Here is a 22,679-nt window from a genome sequence, read left to right as displayed (position 1 = left end):
ATAATCCTATCTTTTGTTTGTTTAAGTGTAATTATAACACAGGGTATGAGATTAAAATTATAATTAGGAAAAAAAAGAAGACGATTTTTTAAGCTAATAATAAGTTCTGATTTATTTAGTGAAATTACAATATATAATTGGATTCGTTATTTCATTTAGAAATTGTTTATTTTTTTTTAAAGACCAATTGTGTAATAATATTGCCATGTTTACCACCAAATTGAAATGAGTCAACAGGAAGTTCATGGATCAAATCGTATTCTGCAAATAATTATGATATGATTAAATTAGTATGATTAATATTACGGTCACTATTTCAACTTACTGTTCTTGAAATGAACTAATAATTCATCTTTAGTCCAATTGCACGAAGTTAAAATTAAATATCCGTTTGATTGAAGGATATTGTATACATTGTCGATATATTTTCCTCTTTTGTCAGCTGGCTGGTCAGGATGAAGACTGATCGCATCGTAAGTACCTTTGTCATGTGCTACTTTAAAGTAATTTTTTAATAATCCATGATTATCGGTATCGAGAATATCGCATACTTGTAAATTCGAACAAGTCACATTATTTTCTTTCAATATTTCGTTAGCTAAATCAATAGCTTTCTGAGAATAATCTATTCCCGTTAATAGTTTAAAACCTTTCTTAGCAAGTTCTACTAACATCATACCGTTTCCACAACCTATGTCTATTATTCTATCGTTTTCCATATCGAGATTTAATTTCGTGCTGATCCATCTGTAGAAAAAAAATATGAAAATAATAGAACAGACATAGAAAGTCTTAAAATATATAATAAAAGGTAAAAGTCGATCATTTGTATTTTATTATACATTATCTTCCGACAAATTCAAATTTAATGTTTCAAATCTTCGCGCGTTAATGAGAGATGGCGCTAGTAGTACAATATCGTACGACAAACGCAGTTCATGTTTTCGCGGCAAAGTGCATTGATCTGTGTTATTATTCACTATTAGTTTTGTTTACAATTAACTTGTATTAAATGGTGTTCTTACTTGACAATATTCAGTGAAGCCTTATTACCGAACCATATTTCACCCACGTCGCCGTGATCCTTGAAATTATCGAGTTCTTCGGTGTACACCTTTTCCCAACTGCAAGCAGAAAATTAAAGAGATGAACGTTAGAGTTTCTTCTCGTTTCTCTTTTACACACGAATTCGGTAAGTTTCTATACTTACAAATCTAAAGTACCCAGATAGGATGGTCCCAATTCTTCGATAGTTTCATCCGTCATGATTTTACGTAAATATTATCTGTCTTTAAGGAAAATGATTATTCCACGATAAGCAAAAGTTAAATGCGTCAAAAATTAAGTACCTCCGTAACGAGGAATCCACTTCTGTCTTCTGACGATTGAATATTCTCGATGTGTTGCACGTGTGTTGGGAGCTTGCTGAGCTCGACAAACCGAACATAACCTATATAACGAGTATTGATTATCATCGTGATTTTGCATAACGTCAATTTCGTGTAATATCATTATATTTTTTTTCGTGCAAACGTTTTCTTATATTTTAACGTTTTATAAAGTGTATTTATTACCAAGATGAGTATTATTAATTTATCAAGTTTTGTACAATTAGGTAAGTAAATCTGTAATACATTTTTTAAATTAATTTCATGTAGTAATATATTTATTATTCATATCAATTTTCATATTTTTCATTAGAATTAGATAAATTGTATAGCTGTAATACCGTTGTATGACATTTATAAATTCTATATATAGGACAATGTGCAGGAAAAATATTACGTTTATCTACACGAGCTATTTCAGTGAAAGCACGTACCAATCCTTTGGAAAAACCAAAAACTGGTATATTAATGTTGAATATGGGAGGGCCAACTAGTATATCCCAAGTTTATGGATATTTATTACGTATTATGACAGATCGTGATATGATTCAGTTACCAATTCAAAGGTTTAATATATTTTCAATGATATGCATATATTGTACATATATATAATAATGATAATAATACACACACTCACACACATACATACATATATCTTCTATAAAAATAGAATCTTAAATTTAACTTGATTATATTTTAGTCAACTTGGACCATGGATTGCTAAACGTCGTACACCTGAAGTACAGAAAAAATATTCTGAAATAGGTGGTGGATCTCCTATTCTAGAATGGACTAATAAGCAGGGTGAATTGTTATGTAAAAAATTGGATCAAGTTTCACCAGAAACTGCACCACATAAATATTACGTAGCTTTCCGTTATGTCGATCCTCTTACAGAAGATACACTTAATGAAATAGAAGAGTAAGACATCCATCAAACAGAATACTGACTTATTAACTATAGAAAACATTTTTATATATTTTCAGAGATGGAGTAGAACATACAATCATATTTTCACAATATCCACAATATAGTTGTGCCACATCTGGATCCAGTTTTAATGCTATACATGCATTCTATAAAAATAGGTGATAAGATTTATTTATCTTATGCAATAGAATATATGTTTATACTTCTCAAAGATCAATACATTAAGTAATATATTTACAGAGCATTACCAAAAAATATGAAGTGGAGTATAATAGATAGGTGGGCGACACATCCACTTTTTGTCAAAACTATTGCACAGAGAATTAAGGATGAGCTTGCACATTTTCCTGATGATAAAAGAAAAGATGTTATGATTTTATTTTCTGCCCATTCTCTTCCATTAAAGGTTAATTTATTTTTATGTAATAAGCTTTTTCATTTATTTAGATATTTAGTTCCTCTTTTACTTTGTTAAAGAATATATATTGATTTGGTATCATTCGTTTATTCTAGGCAGTAAATAGAGGAGATCCATATCCTTCTGAAGTTGGAGCTACGGTTCAGTTAGTTATGCAAGAATTACAATTTTGCAATCCATACAGTTTAGTATGGCAATCAAAAGTAAATCATTCTTTTAATCCATATCACCAGAATTAATTAACATATATGATTTGTATTCTGTTAAAAAAGAATTAAGGTGCTAAAAAAACAATTTTAATTTTTTTTTTCTTTTTTTTGTAGACAAAAGTATGCTCTTTGCAATGAGACCAAATCCCATTTCCTAAAATAATTATTGACTATAGAAATAACAATGACATAAAACAAAATAGACAATCCCAACTTTTTTGTGTAAAATGTGTTTATCTTGTAAATTCGTTTTCACGCGTTAGCCTTTTTTCTTATCAGAGCATATCACATATAATTAATTTGCTCTTTAGGTTGGACCTTTACCCTGGTTAGCTCCATTTACGGATGATGCATTAAAGGGTTATGTAAAACAAGGAAGGAAAAATTTTATTTTAGTACCCGTTGCATTTGTTAATGAACATATAGAAACGCTTCATGAAATGGATATCGAATATTGTCAAGATTTAGCAGAAGAAGTAAGAGGAGTAATAATCTTATTGTCTATGGAATTACAATTAAAATTTTTTATTTATTTTCAGCTTGGAATTGAAAATATAAGAAGATCCGCGGCACCGAATGATCATCCATTATTTATAGATGCTTTAACGGATATCGTTGTTAATCATTTACGATCAAAACAGACTATAAATCCGAAATTTTTGACCCGATGTCCTCATTGCATGAATAAAAATTGTGGACAGAGTAAACAGTGGTTTGCTGAAATTTGTAGGTCTTAAAACTAATGTAATGCTATAAACTAAGTTCTATATTTAAGTATTATATTTTTTTTTATATATATATATATATGTGACTATTTACTTCGCAAGTTAATAAATATATTTGGGAACGGATTTGTATTGTTCTCCGTGTAATTGATCGTAAAAAGGATCGTAGTTAAAAAGTAACGATATAATTTGTAATCATTATAAAAAATAAAATGATCGTTTTATCGCACGATTATTAAACGTCCACGTAAAATTTAACTCGTGAAACAACCACGCCCGTCGAAGGGCGATTAAATTGACCTCATATTTGCATTCATGATACTATTGCGAGAAGCATTCGGGCAACATTCTTGAGGTAATACTTAAACGAATTTATAAGAACGATTATCGATCAGAATCAAAATATTAAATTAAAATTTTAAGCATTTAAAAAGATCGTCAAGTTAGAACTTAGAAACAATCAATGTAATCGAAATGATTAGATACGTGATGTCACAATTATATTTTAATAAAGACAATTGATATAAATATATCAAAGAAATTTCTCAACATTTATAATAGAACTCTTTATAAAAATGACGTATATAGTTGATTCGTTTAAGTTTAAAGGAAGGCATAAATTAAAAAAAAAAAGAAAAAGAAACGAAATAAAAAGATATCATTTAGTAATCATTAGATTATTAAATGATGTAAATTGCTAGCTCGCGATCTCGAATTGACACTCGCGTCAATATATTTTTCAGATCGCAAAGACGGAGTATATCGCCTGGACAATAACGGCAATAACAACAGTGGGAACGGTGGTGGTAAAGACAGGAAGAAGAAGAAGAAGAAGAAGAGCAACGATAATAAAGAGAAGAAGGAGAAGAGAGGAGAGGGTTGTCGCCGTCGTCGTCTTTCTCGTCGTCTAGCAGAGCGTTCGAGATATCGAGCGTGAGCGCCGGCGTGGCGCTGCTCGCAACGGCGCCTATATAAATGTACGATGTCGGCGGGCGCGCTCAGTACGTGTCATGCTTTGCCGGTGGGAGCGTTGTCTGTGATGGCGGCCCGTGTGCGGTTGAAGATGCAATGCGGCACCGTATCGTTGCCGTTCGTTGTTTTCATCGTGGTGTGCGGTGTGGATCTTGTGTGTGGAATGTTCGAGCATCGTCATTGCAGTCATCAACATCCGCGTGCACACGAGGTAAACTTTTATCGTCCATATAATTTTTTCTTGCGTCATTTGATTACAGAAAAAAAGGGATAATTTTCTCTCTCTCTCTCTCTCTCTCTTTTTTCGCCCTGTTTTATTCTCTTTCAACTTGTTTTCACCACTGCACTCTCATTTCCTCTTACATTTCCTTTTCTTCTATGAGTTTGTTCTCAGTGGTTTCTCTCCCTCTTTCTCTCTCTATCTAACCTTCGTCCTTTCGTTCGAAGAACAAGACGAGATATGCCGGTTCAACCGGCTCTGCTTATGCTTCTTCTCTTTTCCTCTTGTTCTCCCCTTCACTCTATCCTTCTCGCTCTTACTTTCCGTTTCCTGTCTTTTTCTCTCTCTCTTTCTCTCTCTCTCTCTTCCCCTCTTTCTCTCTCTTCCTCTTCTAGTCTTTCCCTCTAAACGCGTCCTCCTCGCTCGATCTTTATCTTACCTCCGAAGGAATCTCTTCTCCGGTAGACATTAAACACGATTTCTTCTGTGGATTCTTCGACTTCCGTGTATTACGAAGAAACCTGCGTTTTCGCGCGTCATGTGTTCTCTTTCTCTCCCTCTATCTCTGTCTTTCTTCTTTGGCTTCTTCCTGTCACGCTCGTGATCAGCGAAACACAGAACTTTCGAAACGTTTTTTTACGCTGGAAGGTCTACGGCTTGTTGATGCTTGTGGTGACCCTTTGTCCTTTTCGTCAATATCGAAGTCACATATGTTATTCTTTCCGCTATTTTTTTTTTCTAGAACGCAAAATCATACCAGAAAGAAACAAAGAGATCCACGTCATTCGTATTTCATTTAAACATTTCGTGTCGAGTATTAAACATGTCGTGACATGTTTCACGTTCGAGCATATCGAGGACGTTGATAATTAGTGTCAAGTGCGCCTGATAATTTTTCACCTTTAAGCAGCACCGTCTGGACAAGCATCTTTTTTAATTTCCTATACTTATTTATTTTCTTCCCTTTTGAAGGACGAGAAGAATGGCGAGAAGATCATCCAAGATAAAAAGTCGCTAAAAAGACGCGCGCACGTGGTAAGTTCAACATGCGCGGACCGACCACGTGCTTTTATCGCGGTCACGTGCTTTCTCTCTCTTTCTCTTTCTCTTTCTCTTTCTCTTTCTCTTTCTCTTTCACTTTCTCTTTCTCTCTCTCTTTCTGAAAAAGAATGAGAGATTTCTCTTTTCTGAAAAAGATCGTGCGAATAATTATTTATAAAGACGATTGGATATTCTTTGTTAACATTAATGTAATTTATAAAACGATTTAACTTGTTTATTCGTTTTCTGCGACTTTAAATTATATCTTATACGTAGTATGCGTTTATTTGATTTGATTTTTTATATATTGAACAATATTCTTGGATATCGAGTGTGTACATACTTGTATGTAAACATGCAATGTATTTATCACGTGGCAAAATCTCACTATAGTACGCATGGCTGAGTTTTAACAAACTCGATCGATACTATTCACGGTCAAGTATTATATCGTTGAGTTACCAATACCACTATTTATATCCATGTATGTATGTAGGGTATACGACGACGTTCAATCACTGGAGTTTATTCACCACATCGGCTTCGTTGGCGATCGAGAGCGTCATATCTCATAACTTTCACCGTACAGTGCATGTAATTATGGAGATTGTACGGTTAATCGTTTACTTCCAATAACGATTTATTTTCTTTGCGTCTTTTTTACCTCATGTAACAAATATATTCATTAAATTAATTGAACTTTTCCATTTTCAGAGATAATGATAATGATAATGATAAATATCATGATTCGAATTTAATAGCAAGTCATTCTCTAAAGTGGATTTCTTTTTGTTTCTTTTTTCTTTTTTTTTTTTTTTTTTTTTTGAATCAATATAATATGTTTTATTATCTCCGTAGTAATAAGTACAACATAACGTTTATATGTATATAATGGACAATGTAGACCTTGTATTTCGTCGATACGATTTCGACGATCGATAATCCTTAATTAGTGTGCGGCTATCGAGCTATGACTTTATGAATAACTACGTGCAGAAGAGTTAACTTGAATCGGTCACGATTACGTTTTCACGAGAGGAACTGCATTTGTCGATAGCGTTGCAGCTGTTACGTGCACTTTCATTTCGGGTCCTCTATTCCCTTTCTCTCTCTCTCTCTCTCCTCTCATATCATCCTCTATTTTCCCTAGGATACAAAGCAATCGGTGAATGCGATTGAAGTTTTGAAATCTCTATATCACTTTCTTTTCTCTCTCTTTCTCTCTTTCTCTTTTTCATTTTTTTTTACCTTTATATTTTGTCGAAAATAAAATCTATGAAACTATATGTGTACATGTAGGAAAAGAGATATCGCATATTTTTTCATCCTCCTCTCGAAAAAGTTATACCATAGACTTCTATCGTGCGCGATCTATCTTTTTACCGTATACTTATATCTCCTCTCCCCCTGTGGGCCGGGGGTAGAATACGCCCACAGTATCCCTTGCTTGTCGTAAAAGCCGACTAAAAAGGGTTGAGATTACTCTCACGAGTCTATTTCGTAAAATAGAATTTACATTTTGAAATATTTAATATAAAATAAAGGGAAGAGAGTCGAGAGAGCTAATACAGTATATATAAAAAAAATATATATATTCCACTAATCCGTCTGAGATGAATTTTTGTATTAAATAAAATTAAATTGCAAAGTGTTCTCACTAATTGATTTCGTTTTTTCAGACTTGCATACGCATATGTACGCGTACATGCACACATATGCTTTTGTCATTTCGACTTTATCGCAGACACCTTCGATACCTTTTTTTTAATCACGATATGTGTATGTAGTGGTAGTCACGCGCCGACATAACAAAGTATCGATATGGTATGTCTATTTTTTCATGACGCGTCCAGAAAACCGGTCTTCTATAGCGCAGCGTTTCTCAATCTATGGGGTCGCTTTAAATTTTTAAATCTGGAATGCGAAACGATTGCTTGCTATCTTACCTCGAAGCGAAAAAAGTGATTCATTCATAAGAGATTTCAAAGAAGCTCTCGTAAAAAACAGCCGTATTTTTAAAATAGAATAACATACAGTGACTCTGTTCTATCAGGTTCTTAAAAATTATATATCATAAACATTTGGGAGCCCTATATTATTTATTATTAACAAAAAACAAATATTGGACAGCATGGCAAAATGATTGAGTAACGCTGCTCTAACGTTATCGTTTATAATTTATAATTTACATTAATAAAATTCTTTTTCTACGCTACTAGAGGATTACTTATTTATTTATATTTGATTATATATCTATTTTCTCTATACTGTTTTTTAAGCGTAAAATAAGAAGCTACCATTGATCAGTCATGCGATTGCAATTTTGTAGCTTGATGAAATGAGAAATACGATTCCCTGCAACAAGCTTCTTTTTTGTTTGTTTATTTTTTGATTCTACAGACTTAAATATACTTAATTAAAAGACTAGTTAGTACTAATGGTAAAATATTGTTTGCGTTAAATTGCCAAAGGCATTTGTTCGGAGTATTATCGTGTCGCGCACAAAAATTCCTTTTTACGATAGCATGTTAACTCTCTTTCTCTCTCTCTCTCTCTCCCTTTCTGTTTTCTCTTTCATTTCTCCTTTTCTTTCTTTGAAAGTGTAAAATTTAGTCGGTGGTACGACGTTATATGGTCAATTTGAGAAAGATCAGGTGTGTGTCTCGGTATGGTCTACTCGTTCGAAGTACAAGCATTTCCCAGTTTTCAAACGACGGCTGTTAGTCGGCAGCAAACGTGTACGAAAGCGTTTCGTACAGGCTAGAACGATGGAAAAAAGAAGTAAAATGTGAGAGGACGAGCGAGGAAGGTAGGAAGGAAGAGATACGTTCGTTTTAAGGACGCTTTCAGCCTGAATTTGAATGCGAATAAAAGTTTACGGTCGACGTGGCGTGCTGCAGCCTCTCGCGAGCTTCTCCTCGTCTCCTTTCTCCTCTCTTTCTCTCTCTCCCTCCCTTTCTCTCTCTTTCTCTCTTTTTTCCCTACCTCTATTTATTTTTCTCTTCACGAGTCTTTTTTACGCCCTTCGTTCGTCCTCTACTCGTGTCTTCCTTCTTCTCCTCCTTCTCTCACTCCCTCTGCTTTTCCTTTTTTTTCTTTTTCATTTTCTTTTTTCCTTATACGTAAGTAAAATAAGTCCGTCCTTATACGATGATCTCTCGCGCAACGTCACCGTCGTCTCTAGCCATAATTCATATTTTAACTCGGTCGAGTTATTCCGAAAGAGTAGAACGCACGGCCTTCAAGGAGGAAGGTGAAGGAGGTAACCGATGAATTATGCGCGTTTCTTGTTGGCTCCAGGCCAAGTTTTACTCCTTGGACCCGATTCTTTTGTGTTAATCTTAATCTTTTTTCTTTTTTCTCTCTCTTTTCCTATCTTCCTACGATACTTCGAACGTTCCAAAAGGGAAGAGTAATTTCGCGTTTAATTAACTTTAGGTACTCTTCTTCTTGTTTCCTCCGAGAATCTTAAGCGCGAGAGCTCTCGAGTCGAGTCTCGAAATCGACTAATTTCGTTTAGATATTTAAGTACATAGATCTTCGCAAGATACATGAATTTTCGCTTACCCACTTTGCATGTATTCGGTTGTCACTCGAACACTTCCATTGCGAATATACCTCCACATACTCGATTAAACGGGGTTGGTGGATATACAATTACCTTCTTTGACTCGAATAGGTATACGAAATCTTAGAATCTCGAAAACTTTCGAAAGTTACTTGAAACTCGTCGAATTGCTCGATTCTTAAGACGTTATACGAAATCTTGTAAGTTTCCTGTTGAGATAGACGATTTTCTCGAGAACTTTCGGATGCGGGTATACATATTCTACATAAGTGCATCGTTCCAAAGGAAAATCCTTACAAATCGTGGATAAAATCATGATGATCTTTCGTAATTTCGTATATATACATGTGTATACATATAAATATACATAAGAAACGTTGTACAATAGTTAACATTTAGTGATTAATTAAAAGTTTTAGAAATATCGACCGTCTAGGATTTTCCATTGAAACGTAGTATACTTACATACATACATGTATGCGTTATCCAGGTTCATCCGATTCAGTTTGTTATATCCAAAAGCATACGTTGGTGGTATCGGCTTTACCGATCGCAAATCGTATCAAGTATAATCCGCTTTTACGTAACGCGGTTCAATTAGCGTCGAGAGAGAAAATATGTAGGTGTACATATGTACACGATAGCCGATCGTTTATCTTTTTTTTTTCCTTTCCTAAATTTTTTTTCATTTTTCTCGTTTCTTTTTTATCTTTCAACTAATATTTTATAAATATAACGTACGTGTTAGACCGTTCGTTTGTATCCTTACTTAGTGCTCTCTTCTGTGAAGAAAAAAGGCAATTTATTCGCGGTTGTGACTCGCCCATGTAAGTCCCGTGGTTATTAAGAAACCCGATTCCCATCGGAGTTTATGAGGCTTCGTGAGACGACGAGGACGACGAAGACGAGGAACGGGAATGAGATACACGCCGTCGGTTGTGAGCTTATTGACGGAATATCTTAAAAGCCTGACTGACACGCGAATAGATATCGTTCTCAACGACTATTACTGCTCGACGTTCGATTTTACCAAATTGAAAATTATGTGATCGACGTAAATCGAATTAAATTAAATTTATTATTTCGATGCATTAATACCCATACATACATATGTAGGTATTATATACACACATACAAACATATATATATATATATTTATATATAGGTATACTATTTTATTTTCGTGTAATTTTATTTCAGAGGAAAATTGTTAGTTACCTTATGAAACCGTGATATTGTTTTGATCGGTTGGGCGTAAAAATAATTTATTTCTACATGATAGATTTAATTCGGATTTATCTACTATTAGTTAAATATTTCATTTTGTTTTCGCATCGGTGAAATAATTATTAGATTAACAAATCGTTTTCTCGATAATAAACTCAGTTAGAGATAAGATTTTTATTCGATTATTTCGATCGATTAAGACGGAAAGCGAAATCGAATTTTTATTTTGTAATGTTATTAATATCGTATTTTCTTCCAAATTACAAAGTCCTTCGTATATATTATATCTTCGCTCTCTTTTTATTTCTTATTTCTTTTTTTTTTTACGAACAGGAGGCTGTTTATTATAAATTCAAAGTCGTATGCGTGTTAACGAGTATGCGTCGGAAGAGAGGAATCGTAACTAGAAGGTCGTTTCTCACATTCACAGATGTTGTCGAGATATGAAAAGGAAAACATAATAATATGACGAGAAAAAGGGAGGGAGAGGAGAGAGAGAGAGAGAGAGAGAGAGAGAGAGAGAGAGAGAGAGTGAGTGAGAGTGAGATCAAAGCTTGGAAGCTAATGAGCTAGTTGCATGAGTTTGTACGATATGATAATACTCGAGAAAATTCAAAAGCAAAAGATAGAATCTTGTCTAATACTCTTCCGTATTCGTGTTATGTAATAATAGTAGAATTTTGTATTTAATTCTATGAACGCGTTTCATCGAAAGTCCAAATTAAATTGCGATACAATATCGCATTTCATCGGACAATGATCGACCGATAAAATTATCGATATTGTAACGATCGTTTCCAGGGACATACGCGTGGTAACACCCACGATGACGAGTTCTCTTCTCGTTGTTCTAATTATTTGGCTTCATCGAAATGTACTCCCTCCTGTTTGCGGTTACAGTATTACGTTTATTCGGTAGTGTTGGTGATACATACAGTTATACCATTGATGGTTCGACTATGTATTCTCTCTCTCTCTCTCTCTCTCTCTTTTCCTCTGATATATTCTACCATCTATAAATTGTATGAGGTGAACTTTCCTATATACTGTGTGTCCCTTCATATACGAAGACCCTTTTGGCATGGATCCATACAAGGGTGAGGGACAACTCGATATGTTGGAAGTCGATGTACATGCTATGGTAGATATGGATGTGTGTGTGTGTATATATATATATATAATATATAGACACACACACACGTATATTTATTTATATGTACGCGTAGACAAGAGTATGCCTTTACAAATGTGTGTATTCTTGAGCTTCTCCACGAGCTGTGCGTTTCAGAGGCTTCGGATTGATATGTGGACAGCTCGCACCTCTTCTTTTCATTTTTGTTATTTTTTATTTTATTTTATTTTATTTTTTTATTTTTTTATTCTTTTTTGGTTGGGAGAATGCTGGAACTCGTGGTTGACACGACAGACAGTGAGAGCTTATTTGATTTCTCCGTGTTACCCTTCGGCAATTGTACGCTCGGTTTCGAACTTTTTCGCGGCTGTAAAAATATTCCATGCTCTTGACTGTGACATTGGACCCTTTTTTTCGCCCTTTTCATGATCAATAATTAAATTCTCTGTACTTTCATTTGCATACATATTATCCATTTCTCTCCGTTTTTATTTTCCTTTTATAATTCGTATTACTCGGATGAAAAATTCGTTGGCGAATGTAAAATAAGAATCGATTAATTGATGCGAAAATGGAAAAAATTCATCGTATATTTCGATTGATATAACGACATAAAAATAGATAATTTCCAATCGATAGGAGGGTACATTAAATTTATCGAATATTAGATGGTTCGATGATTAAAGTTAATAGCATTCGCTTGCATTACGCGTTCTTCTTTGCTTTTCATTTTACGCATTTTTTAAGAGAATAATTTTTGTTATCTCGTGTATTGATAAAAATCACGCTATTATTTTTCAAGGATAAAATGTGGTAACGAATAAAATATAGTACATATTATTGCAGAAAAGTGCGTTATCGCGATGGAAAATTGGTTGAAAATTTTCGCGATCTCGTTATACGGATTACATACTTAATGATACGTGTAAGCATATTATATTTTAAACGTGCCGCTGCATCGCATCGAAACACATATATGCTCTCTATACATTAACATGCTTTACAAACTTATTTGAAGCCCGTTTGGCGATTTTATGAATAACATTAACGAAATTTTCATTGTCCGGTTGATTAATCTGCGTTTGGCAAATTGTAACTGAGTTTACATTTAAATAATTTAATTTTTATTTTATTTTATTTCATATATAATACACACACACATATATACAATCGAAATTCATCGAAACCTTCATAAAATCGAAACTTTAACGAAGATCGACTTATACACCTATATCTCGCATGACGTTGGGGTAACCTTAACCTCGTGGAAAATTGTAGGTCGTGAAAATAGTTCGAAGTTTTGGCTTCTCAACCTTCTTTCCTTCTCTTCCTCGTCGTCTTTGCGAGTGCAGAGGGATTACGTATCGTCTCTGTGGGGGCTTGGAAAACTTTTGCGTTCCTGTAACGCATTCACCGAATGAAAATGAATGGCCGACGCAGAACGTCCCTTCTTTCTCTCTCTCTTTCTCTCCTTCTCCCTTTATTTTTCTCTCTTTCTCTCTCTCTCTTTCTCTCTCTCTCTCAATATCCATAGTCCCACCCTTTGCTTGCTTTTACTCTAGCTACCTTTCCCTTCATCTCCACCATCGTTTTTTTCCATTGCTTTTTGCCTGTTCAACTTTGCACCTCTGGGGACCGCACGAATTGCATGGGCATGCATATTCGGAACTTTATTCCGCTTCTACGCTGCCACCGTCGAGACACCATCACTACCACTACCACCATCATCCCATACCACTACTATCAACAATACTACCACTATCACTATTACACCACTTTCAACTCTTCTTCTCTACGATAATGAACGATCCATCTGGGATAAGAGACCGATCACAAAAAATTACCGCACTAGTTTTCCTATCGCGGATATATCGGGATACGCCTATTCGCAGTTCCTTCGGTAACAAATGGAAAAGTTTCGAACGGGAGAATTATCGAAATTTTTTTTATCTCTCCTTTTTTTTCTCTCTCTCTTTCTCTTTTTTTTCACTTTGTCATTTTCTTTTTGAAAAAAAGTTTCGTTTTTTGTGGAATCGTCTTACAAACTGCTAAGATATATTATCGTTTTTTCTTTCGAGTTCGAAGAAAGATTGCATCTTGCATCTCTCGGATTAATTCGCAACTCTTTGATATGCGTAACGCTTGCGTGAGGAAGTTACATTCACGGAACAGTAAGTTACGCGTCGGTGAAAAAGAGGCAACATGCAAGATGGATATAAGCAAATGTGTCAATGGTCGTGGATGAAAGTTATATGAAAGTGAAAGGCGTTCGTGAACTAATTAGTGTGTGCTATAGAGAAAAGAGAAAGAGAGAGAGGAAGATAGAAGAACGACGAGATACTAAAAGTATCATCGGTAAAACACAGTATGACGATTAAATCGTGCGAGCAAGAGAAGCGTTAAAAATTTTCTGAAATTATTTTATTCTTTTTATTCATTAAATTTCTTTTCACACAAATTCGATAAAATCCTGGTCTATCCATGTGTAATCATTTTACTCGGATTCTTCTGAAAGCACTTAAATATCTTGGTGAAACTTTGAAGAATTCTTCCGATTCAAGCTAAAACTCTCTGTCTTTTAAGTTTTAGCAAGTTTTGGTGGGATTTGGTGGGGCATTTTGTATAACTAAGAATCTTTACTCTCGGATCGGGAAAGTTTTGAAACACTTAAACAAATATTTCGGTGGTTTTGAAAAACTACTATTGATGCTCGCGGATGGAGGGTCGTTTTATCGATTCATTTCTATTTCTTTCTTTCTCCATATGTGAATTGATCTCTCTCGATTTCGCTACTATTCACTAGACATTTATTTATTACTTTGTTTTTTTTTGAGGTTTAATGGTTGAACCATTAAACCTAGAAAATGGTACAACCACAGTCATAAATTCTAGTATATAGCAGTGGAATTAAATTCATAAAAGTAAAGATTGAAATATCTTGATCGAAGCACGTAAGTCGCGAGAAAGACGAGAAATAATTCCGACGAAATGTTAGAATTTATTCGGAATAACGAAAAGAATGCGACTCTTTTTCATGATAAAACGGCGCAATTAAGTTGGCACTTGATATATTCAGAGATGAAATTTTCCACTTTAATGGACCACCTTGCGCCTGGAAATTGCAAGAGAGAAAGAGAGAGAAAGATCTTAAACGTTCGGTCATATACTTCGCGTATTAAATATTATCTCTTTGTTCTTTTTTTTTCTTAACGTCTACTATTTGTAGAATCTCCGAGTTATTCTCTTACCATTAAAAGGAATTAATTATGATAGGTTGGGAACTACTAAAATAAATTTTATTTTAGCTATCGCTCAACGATCGTTTACATTGAGATCTGCATCTGAAAGCTAAAGAATCACCATTCGTTCTTCCCCTCTCCATTTTCAAGGGAGAAGGACAAATCTAATCTTTGTCAATGTCTCCGGATCTTTATTTAGAACCGAGTGTAGAAGACAGTCTCAATAGAATCAATGTCCTTCCAACGTTTGTCATAGTTTTCACGGAAAACGTTTCGGATTAATCACGTGCGTTTGTTTGAATAGACAATGCTAGTCACAGTCTAACGTAAGATAAGACGAATATAGGGAAGGTTTCGATTCTACGATCGTTGGTAAAAAGGATTTTTGTTGGATTAAGGAAGGGAACGGAAAATAGAGCGGAATTTTTTTGAAGTAAAAAATACGGCTCGCGAACGAACGTGAGTGATTTAATGCGTCGTCCGACGAAGTGTACGAACGACAAGCAAACGCCATTATTATTAACGACAGACTCATCTATCACGAAGAGCACTCGTATCTAGGATTATTCGTCTTGTCGATGTACATATACGTATCTCTAGTATACATATACGTATATACATAAAAATGTCGCAGAAAGACGGGAACGGTATATAGTAGTTAACACTTCGCGATAACAATATGAACGGTTCTTCGCGCAAATCGATGTCCATTCTGGATCACCATAGCGTTTCTCTCGTATACGTCAAAAGTGATACTTAGGAGAAACTTTAATCCGGTTTCTCGACGATAAACGGCACACACGATCGTCAAGGTGAGAGAATAATCCTTATTCAGAAAGTTTCTTCGTCCTTCTTTTCTTTCTTTCTCGTAATTTCATCTTTGATAATAAGAAGAAAAAAAAGAACTTGATCGAGAAAGCTGATAAAAGAAAATCTGATAAAAGAAATTAAAGACGCTTGACGATCGTTTCTTTTTTGACTTTGCAATTTTGTGAAATTCGTCAACACGAATAAACTCGGTTTTCGATTTTGCATTTAAATCGTTCGAATATCGCGTTTTTCAACGAACATTACCAGAATAGGAAACTTCACGGTGTTTTCACTAAAAATTGTGAATTTATTTGCACGATGCTATCAGAGTCGATGCAGTTTTAGCGATTCCGACTGACCGATCGAAAAGTCAGATAGGGGAGTCAATTAAATGCAGCTTATCGTAATATCAATATGAAGAGTTTTACGATATCGCAGAAAATTTTGCATAAACGTTCGGAGGAAAAAAAATGAAAAAGTATGTCACCGTGATAGAAGAGTATAGGAGGTAATATAGGAGGTAAAAATGGAGGAGGAGAGATGTATGGCTCATTTGGTGCAGGAGATTTTGGTAGCATCAATATTTATGAACAAATGGCTCGGCAGTTAACGGTAAAGGGAATATTTGGACGGTAGAACGGATTTTCTCGGATTAACGCAGGACGAAAATAATGGTGATCCTTGCGTCCCAATGCGGCTTTCCATTAATTCGACCTATAACGTACGTTCGATCGTACGGATCGAAGCTTTTACTGTTATCAAAAGCTCGATCCAGGCGTCTCTCTGCAGGAGGAATAGGAATACATACTAGAAGTAAAGAGAAAGAGAGAAAGAGAGAGAGAGAAATCGTAGAAGAGGAAGGTGGACGCGTTTCTATCGAGCTGCCGTTGCTTTCAGCAAATATTTGCGCGTAATCGTCGGTAGCGCCGCGTCAGGAGAAGGCTAAATTAAACTATTAATCGTCCAACCGGCCGACGTGGCGGAAATGTTGGCCAAAAGCGAATACCTAGATCCAGGAAACGCTTTTCTAGAGGAAATCTAATTTTTCCTTTACATCATGATTTACCTTTCGGAATAGTCTACGCGTGCGTGTTCTCGTTCTCGATTCAATCGAGTACAAAGTCGCTTTGCTTTCGAACTTACTGATTGTACAAAGGATATTTATGTTGTTAATAATTACAAAGCATTTCGGATGAAATTTTGATAATGAAACATTCGCAATTTCATTCAGAAAATGGAACACTGATGAGAATGATTAAAGTAGTTTCGTTGCAAGTAAACTGTTATAGAAAAGTGTGACGAGTACAAATTTTTAATCTACTAGTTCTACACCGAAAAAGCATTTCTATTATTGATTATATTTATATTTTCGTCAGTAACAAATATAGTAAAAATGGCATTAACGTTTATGTATCGATTATATTAAGAAAAAAAGCAACGACGAGTCAGAAATAAATATACTAAATAATAAAATCACATTAATCTCCTTATCGTTCATTGACTTTCGATTCCATTAATAAAAATTCTTTCTGTTATCCATCGTAATTTTCGAGATATGCATCTCTTAAGAATACAAAGATTCTTTGTCCACGGTAAAAGATGAGCAAAAACGGATGTCGGTAGTGACTATGATGTTTCTCGTACTAGTAATCATATCAGTGAACACGTAATATCATGCTCGTTTAATTCCTGACTTGGTTTACTGCTTACGCAACTCGCGTTCTCGCGCGTAACGTTGAACTTTGTGTATTCAACCGCGAACAGGTTTCCTTGGCACCGATCTTTATTTTTCTTTTTCGCATGAATCCCGTGGAATACTAATGAGCGAGATGCAAAAAGGTGAATAAACCTATCCTGTCGATTACTACGAGTTTATTGTCTTCACGCTCGAGGTCGTACCTATTAACGTTGACGATTAGCGTTCGCACGTGATTGGTAAATTGATCGATTATGTCAACGATATAATTAAGATGTTTAATTACCGTTCTTTCGTTGAATTTTATAATCGATTTAAGAATTGAAAAATTAGAATACGTACGGGATGTTTCATTGATTTTTAAAATAAATACCTTTTTTATCATTTAGGAGAGGAAGTTTTATATTTCCGATAATTGAATATATTTTTATGTGCAGAGGAAAGAGAGTTAGAATACAAATAAAAATAAAAACAACCGGAGCATTTTTTAATACCATTCGTATTTCCTATATAAATATTATTTTTTAGAGATTTATGTTTAGACTTTGATTGATATAATGATACAAACTAATATCGTAATGAATAAACCTCCCATTTCAATGTATCCGTCAGTACGATAGGTTTCAGAGAAATATATATATATTTACAATCAATATCCATAAATTTAATATTAATCATTAGAGTCAATGAAAATGTACCCTCTTCACGTCATGATCGGAGCACCGAAGCATGATAACTCTTTTATCGATCAGTGAAACAGCCCGCATACGTTGTCCTTCGTTAAAACAAAAGGATTCGTGTTTGACAAAATTCCATATCAATCGCGAATCGAACGTTCACAGGAGGCGAATCTTTCTCGATTGGAGAACAAAGAAGGGTTGCAGAGGGTGGTCGAGGGGGAGGTTTGCGGCGTTGGAGTTAAATAAAAAGTAGAATGTGGGATAGTAGTAGCAGGAGTAATCTAACAGCTGGCACAGAACGATACCGACACGTTTTGCTTTCGTGCTCGAAGAAATTGCACGATGAAATTGGCGATAAGCGCGTTTCCTTTACGATACTTCGATTCGTCGACGGTATTCGTCCCTCGCGATCCCTTCGTTTCTTTGCTGAGAAAGAAAGAGAAGAGTAAGAAAAAGCTAAAGAAGATAAAAGAGAGAGAGAGAGAGAAAGAAAAAAAAGGGAAAGAGATGGTAGGAACACGGCGCGCCGCTTGATTTTACAACTCGGGAAGTTACCTGAGAAACTTTCCGGCCAAGAGTTTCGAGTTTACCGCTTCTTGTGCAAATAGTATTTCGTACGCTAACTTTATTCTTGCGCGAGGTGCGCGTGAGCGTCGTTGCAACTTTTGCCTCGCATTTTCTTACGGTTTATTCTCTATTCTCCCTTTCTTTCTCTCTCGTTCTCTCTCTCTGTTACCTTTGACATAGTACGTTTCCGTGCAGGACGACATCGTTGCCGTTGTTGAAACTGTCGTGTCTCTTTCTATCTCGAGTCGTTGTTGTTATCCATCTGATGTATCTATCATGTGCCGCTGTCATGAAAAACAGAACTTTATTTTCGATGAGGCCGAATGAAAATTACGCGAAAAGTTTAGAAAAGTTGGCCTCGTCTTATGATGATCTATACCTGCCAAGCTACTTTTTTTTTTCTTGTTTTCTTCTTCTTCTTTCCTTTTCTCTCCTTTTATTCTTTTTCTTTTTTCCTTTTCTCATTTCTTTTCTTTCCTTTCAAAGTGAATTTTACCGCAGGTGTTTTTTTTATCGAGTCTTATGTTCTTCATATTGTATTGTCGGATCGTTTTTAATGACGATGACGAAGGCGCATTACGCAAGCGAAAGCCTTCATTCAAATCAACGATACGTTCCCTTTTGCTTATTTTCTTTCTCTCCTGTGGTCTTCTCTTCGTTAAGTACTCTCGGATGAGTGGTTGAAGAAGCTTCATAGGTACTCTTTTATCGTACGCAAAACAATCGAAGAGAAAGAGGGACGAGAGAATGAGAAAATGAGAGAGAGAAAGATGGAGAATGCACGAAATCTCGAGTAGATTTTAATTAACGTTTTGTATGCACACCCTTGATAACAATCGTGTCTCTTATTTACTTTCGCATATTTCTCTACGTATTATCGTCCCTTACGAAATAGTTTTAAACCCCATGCGACAATCGTATTATTTCCGACACGAAAGAGCCGGTGACGAGCGTCATTTGCGTGCTCGTACACACATTGTCGCAAAGCCCCATAGCTTTTTGCACGATTGCACGATACTTAGTTAGAATTCTTAAATACAACGTAAGACTCGCGTGACACGAAGAGAAAAAAGCCAACGTTCATTGTAGTTCGAAGTAATGCTCGAAAATTGACGTTTGTTGCATTTGCAAGGGCATCATTACCGGTACAATTTGTATCGAAAGAGTTTCTTTTCCTTTTCCAAAAGGTCCAAGAAAAAGTAAAGCCGGCACATTCGATCTTATTCTTCTAGTTTGACATTATGTCTCGTTTCCTCCATTTTGTCTCGTATAAAAGAGACTAATAAGGTAGAGAAATAAAAAAAAATGTAAGCATTAGATTTCTCAATGCTTGTAACAATGTCGACTTTCACTCGACCAAGCGTTAGCAAACAGCATATACTTTCGCTAAAGTAGTAATTAATAAAGACCATTGTGGTCGAAGATTTGGATATTACGGGACCACCAAACGGATTTTTTACTAGATCAATAAAAAAAGGAAAAGAAAAAAAAAACGGTAAGAGCGAATGAAAATTCTGAATATTACGTAGGCATTCGTGAGGCGTCGTGAACGATACGACAAAAACGCGTCTGGTATCGCGGAGACAAAATCGATATGTCTCCGAATCCTGAAACAGCCCTAAAGGCTTGTGCTACCCTTCGTTGGCTACACCATCACGACACCATTACCACTAGTCCCCTCCACCTCTGTGTCTCTTTCCTAATCCAACGCCGATAACGACGTAGACTCAATTTTAACATATCGATCGGTCGGATAGCGTACGGTTATCTTCCAACGAAAGCGGTTTCCGCGCAGCTGTAGAAATTCTCTTTGGAAGTTGCGATCTATCAATGTTCGAGAACAGAGAGTAGGCGGCCATTGCCTGCGTGTAATCCGTGTATGTAGGTGTACATGGTACCACCTACGTACTTAGGTACACGTCCTATAGATCGGTACGTTTCCAAGGACTAGAACGAGGAAGTAGACACAAGTCTCTGGTCTAACGAAGACTCACAGCTGTGCTAATTGGTACCCTAAACCCTGATGTAGGCTAATGAGGTGTCTCTGTTGGTGCGTGCTCATCTCTATCAACAGAATGTTGCTTCTCTCTCTCTCTCTCTCTCTCTCTCTCTCTCTCTCTCTCTCTATCTGTCTCTTAGTTTCTCTTTCTCTTTTTCTTTTCCTTTTAGTATTTCTTTTTCTTGATCTATCTTCGTCTATCTTGTATTTATCAGAGTCAATAGAGATGGTTTTTTTTTACTACTCTCTTCTTTCTCTTCTATGCGAACATGTGTTAGAGTACTTAAGCGAAAAAGATAGAAAATGTAGAGAAAGAGAGAAGAAAGAGCAATGCGTTACCAACCACGAATTTCTGATTCAGAATTCGGATCGATCGATCACTCGTTCGTCTAATCAGATCCTGTTTGTAGCCGGCTCACGATCAAACCCTCCGGGCTGGAAAATCAAAGGGCTGGAGAGAGAGAGAGAGAGAGAGAGAGAGAGAGAGAGAGAGAGAGAGAGAGAGAGAGAGAGAGACCTACGAATCATGCCATGCTCGCAGTATGAAACGCGCTTCTTTATGTATACTACCTTGGGAAGATATACAGAGACACATTTTTGTCGATTTTTCACGTCTACCACCCTTTATCTCTTTTACTTTTCTCCCTCGATCGTTTCTATTTTCTATCTCTTTTTGCTCATACTTTTCAATGATAAGTAGATGAAAAATCGATCTTATTTTTATCCTCTTACGGAGATATCGATTTCGATAATAAAGCGAGGGCGAAGTACGTGATTCATATGAAATACCGACTTTTTATTATCTGTAAGTGTTAGTACCTTCACGATTCGAATTTGTCTTTCCGATCGGAGAATTTCTATTCTATCTCTTTACAAAGGACCTTTCAGAAGTCACTTGGAATATGAAACGCGATCGATTGACAATTTTTCCAAGAGAGTTTTGTAAAAGAAAGGAACAAGGTTGTCAGAGCGTTACAGTATTTTTCTTACCGCAAATCCTGTCACGTTTAATCGACCATCGCGAACCACGTAACTGTCTTTTACGTAATTTTATTATGAAGTTCGATATCACGACATAACGTTTATCAACAGCTTGCCGAGAAACAAGCCGTGGACAGTTGAAAGTTATCCTAATGGAACATAATATAGTTGTTGAGAGAAACGATCTATCGGGACTCTTCTTCTTCGCTTCTAAACGCGATAAACGGGTTTCAAACTCGTGGGAGTATGTTTTCTCGCGCGTGCAAGTTAAGAAACGAGAGATAGAGAAAGAAAGAGAGAGAGAGAGAGAAAGATATAGAAAGAGGAGGGAAAAACGATAAAAAATTCTGGACGCGTTTGTGTACGTGCCTTACGCGTCCCACCCTCTTCGTTTCTCGACAATAGCGGAGAAAGCCTGATGCTCGTGCGTCATACGATTACCCTGTGTGGCCTAAAGTGATGCGTAAATCATGATAAAGTTAGCCGATATATACGTAAGTAGATCATCCATTTTGCAGATGCCAGATGGAAACAAAAAAAAAGAAAAGAAAAGAAAGAAGAAGAAAATATAGCGATACCCCTCCTCAACATGCTACCCACCCACCCTCTTCGTAGTAAAAGGGTGTCGAGCATATTTTTGCAGGATAAATTCGTAAATCGAATTTTAGACGCGTATGCTCCCTACGACATCGATTTACATTCGCCTCTTCTACTGTAGTTTCTTCTTCCCTTAGTATCGATCGTAGAAATCGTTTTTATATATATATCATACAGATATCAAATTCTTACGATAGTAAAGGAAGGTTTTCTATCATTTCGTCTCGGTAAAATTTTTTCGAGATTCATCGATGTTCTCGCAATTTCGATATTTGCGAA

General features: G+C 35.7%; 3 protein-coding genes across 10 annotated transcripts in view; 2 read left to right on the top strand and 1 right to left on the bottom strand.

The window, feature by feature from the left end:
- Positions 1–84: 84 nt before the first annotated feature.
- On the bottom strand, positions 85–1,457 carry LOC122629274 (EEF1A lysine methyltransferase 2). Of its 2 annotated transcripts, XM_043812516.1 has the most exons (5): positions 1,350–1,457; positions 1,211–1,289; positions 1,026–1,124; positions 326–747; positions 85–261 (listed from the first exon to the last, which is right to left on the bottom strand). In XM_043812516.1, the coding sequence occupies exons 2-5, from the start codon at positions 1,264–1,266 to the stop codon at positions 167–169; spliced, it is 672 nt and encodes a 223-aa protein (XP_043668451.1). In that variant the 5' UTR covers positions 1,267–1,289; positions 1,350–1,457; the 3' UTR covers positions 85–166. The 2 variants fall into 2 exon arrangements, with proteins under 2 accessions (XP_043668451.1, XP_043668450.1); XM_043812515.1 differs by having other exon boundaries at positions 1,211–1,352.
- LOC122629272 (ferrochelatase, mitochondrial) lies at positions 1,054–3,797 on the top strand. Of its 2 annotated transcripts, none has more exons than XM_043812511.1 (8): positions 1,054–1,192; positions 1,762–1,954; positions 2,089–2,310; positions 2,376–2,477; positions 2,560–2,725; positions 2,833–2,940; positions 3,258–3,422; positions 3,486–3,797. In XM_043812511.1, exons 1-8 carry the CDS (start codon positions 1,147–1,149, stop codon positions 3,681–3,683), a joined length of 1,200 nt encoding a protein of 399 aa, XP_043668446.1. In that variant the 5' UTR covers positions 1,054–1,146; the 3' UTR covers positions 3,684–3,797. The 2 variants fall into 2 exon arrangements, with proteins under 2 accessions (XP_043668446.1, XP_043668447.1); XM_043812512.1 differs by lacking the exon at positions 1,054–1,192 and adding an exon at positions 1,474–1,615.
- The window catches only part of LOC122629268 (leishmanolysin-like peptidase), a 233,148-nt gene continuing 211,523 nt past the window's right edge, over positions 1,055–22,679 (top strand). For 2 of the 6 annotated variants that reach the window (XM_043812492.1, XM_043812491.1), the window contains exon 1: positions 4,415–4,854. In XM_043812492.1, the coding sequence (XP_043668427.1) occupies positions 4,654–4,854 (201 nt within the window). In that variant the 5' untranslated portion in view covers positions 4,415–4,653. Of the gene's footprint in view, positions 1,193–4,414; positions 4,855–5,835; positions 5,899–22,679 lie in introns of those variants that run through there. The other 4 variants (XM_043812489.1, XM_043812494.1, XM_043812493.1 and 1 more) reach the window with 4 other exon arrangements.

Source organism: Vespula pensylvanica, chromosome 5, assembly GCF_014466175.1.
Source record: "Vespula pensylvanica isolate Volc-1 chromosome 5, ASM1446617v1, whole genome shotgun sequence".
Classification (NCBI taxonomy): domain Eukaryota; kingdom Metazoa; phylum Arthropoda; class Insecta; order Hymenoptera; family Vespidae; genus Vespula; species Vespula pensylvanica.
Note: the sequence above shows the minus strand (reverse complement) of the source record. Positions and strands in the feature narration are given on the sequence as shown.

Excerpts from the sequence above, each read along its gene's own strand:
- LOC122629272 (XM_043812511.1), top strand. The coding sequence starts at position 1,147 with ATGAACGTTAGAGTTTCTTCTCGTTTCTCTTTTACACACGAATTCG. Across the intron at positions 1,193-1,761 it reads CTCTTTTACACACGAATTCG|GACAATGTGCAGGAAAAATA; the intron begins GTAAGTTTCTAT and ends TTCTATATATAG. Across the intron at positions 2,941-3,257 it reads GTTTAGTATGGCAATCAAAA|GTTGGACCTTTACCCTGGTT; the intron begins GTAAATCATTCT and ends TTTGCTCTTTAG.
- LOC122629274 (XM_043812516.1), bottom strand. The coding sequence starts at position 1,266 with ATGACGGATGAAACTATCGAAGAATTGGGACCATCCTATCTGGGTACT. Across the intron at positions 1,125-1,210 it reads TATCTGGGTACTTTAGATTT|TTGGGAAAAGGTGTACACCG; the intron begins GTAAGTATAGAA and ends TTCTGCTTGCAG. Across the intron at positions 748-1,025 it reads GCTTCACTGAATATTGTCAA|ATGGATCAGCACGAAATTAA; the intron begins GTAAGAACACCA and ends TTTTTTCTACAG.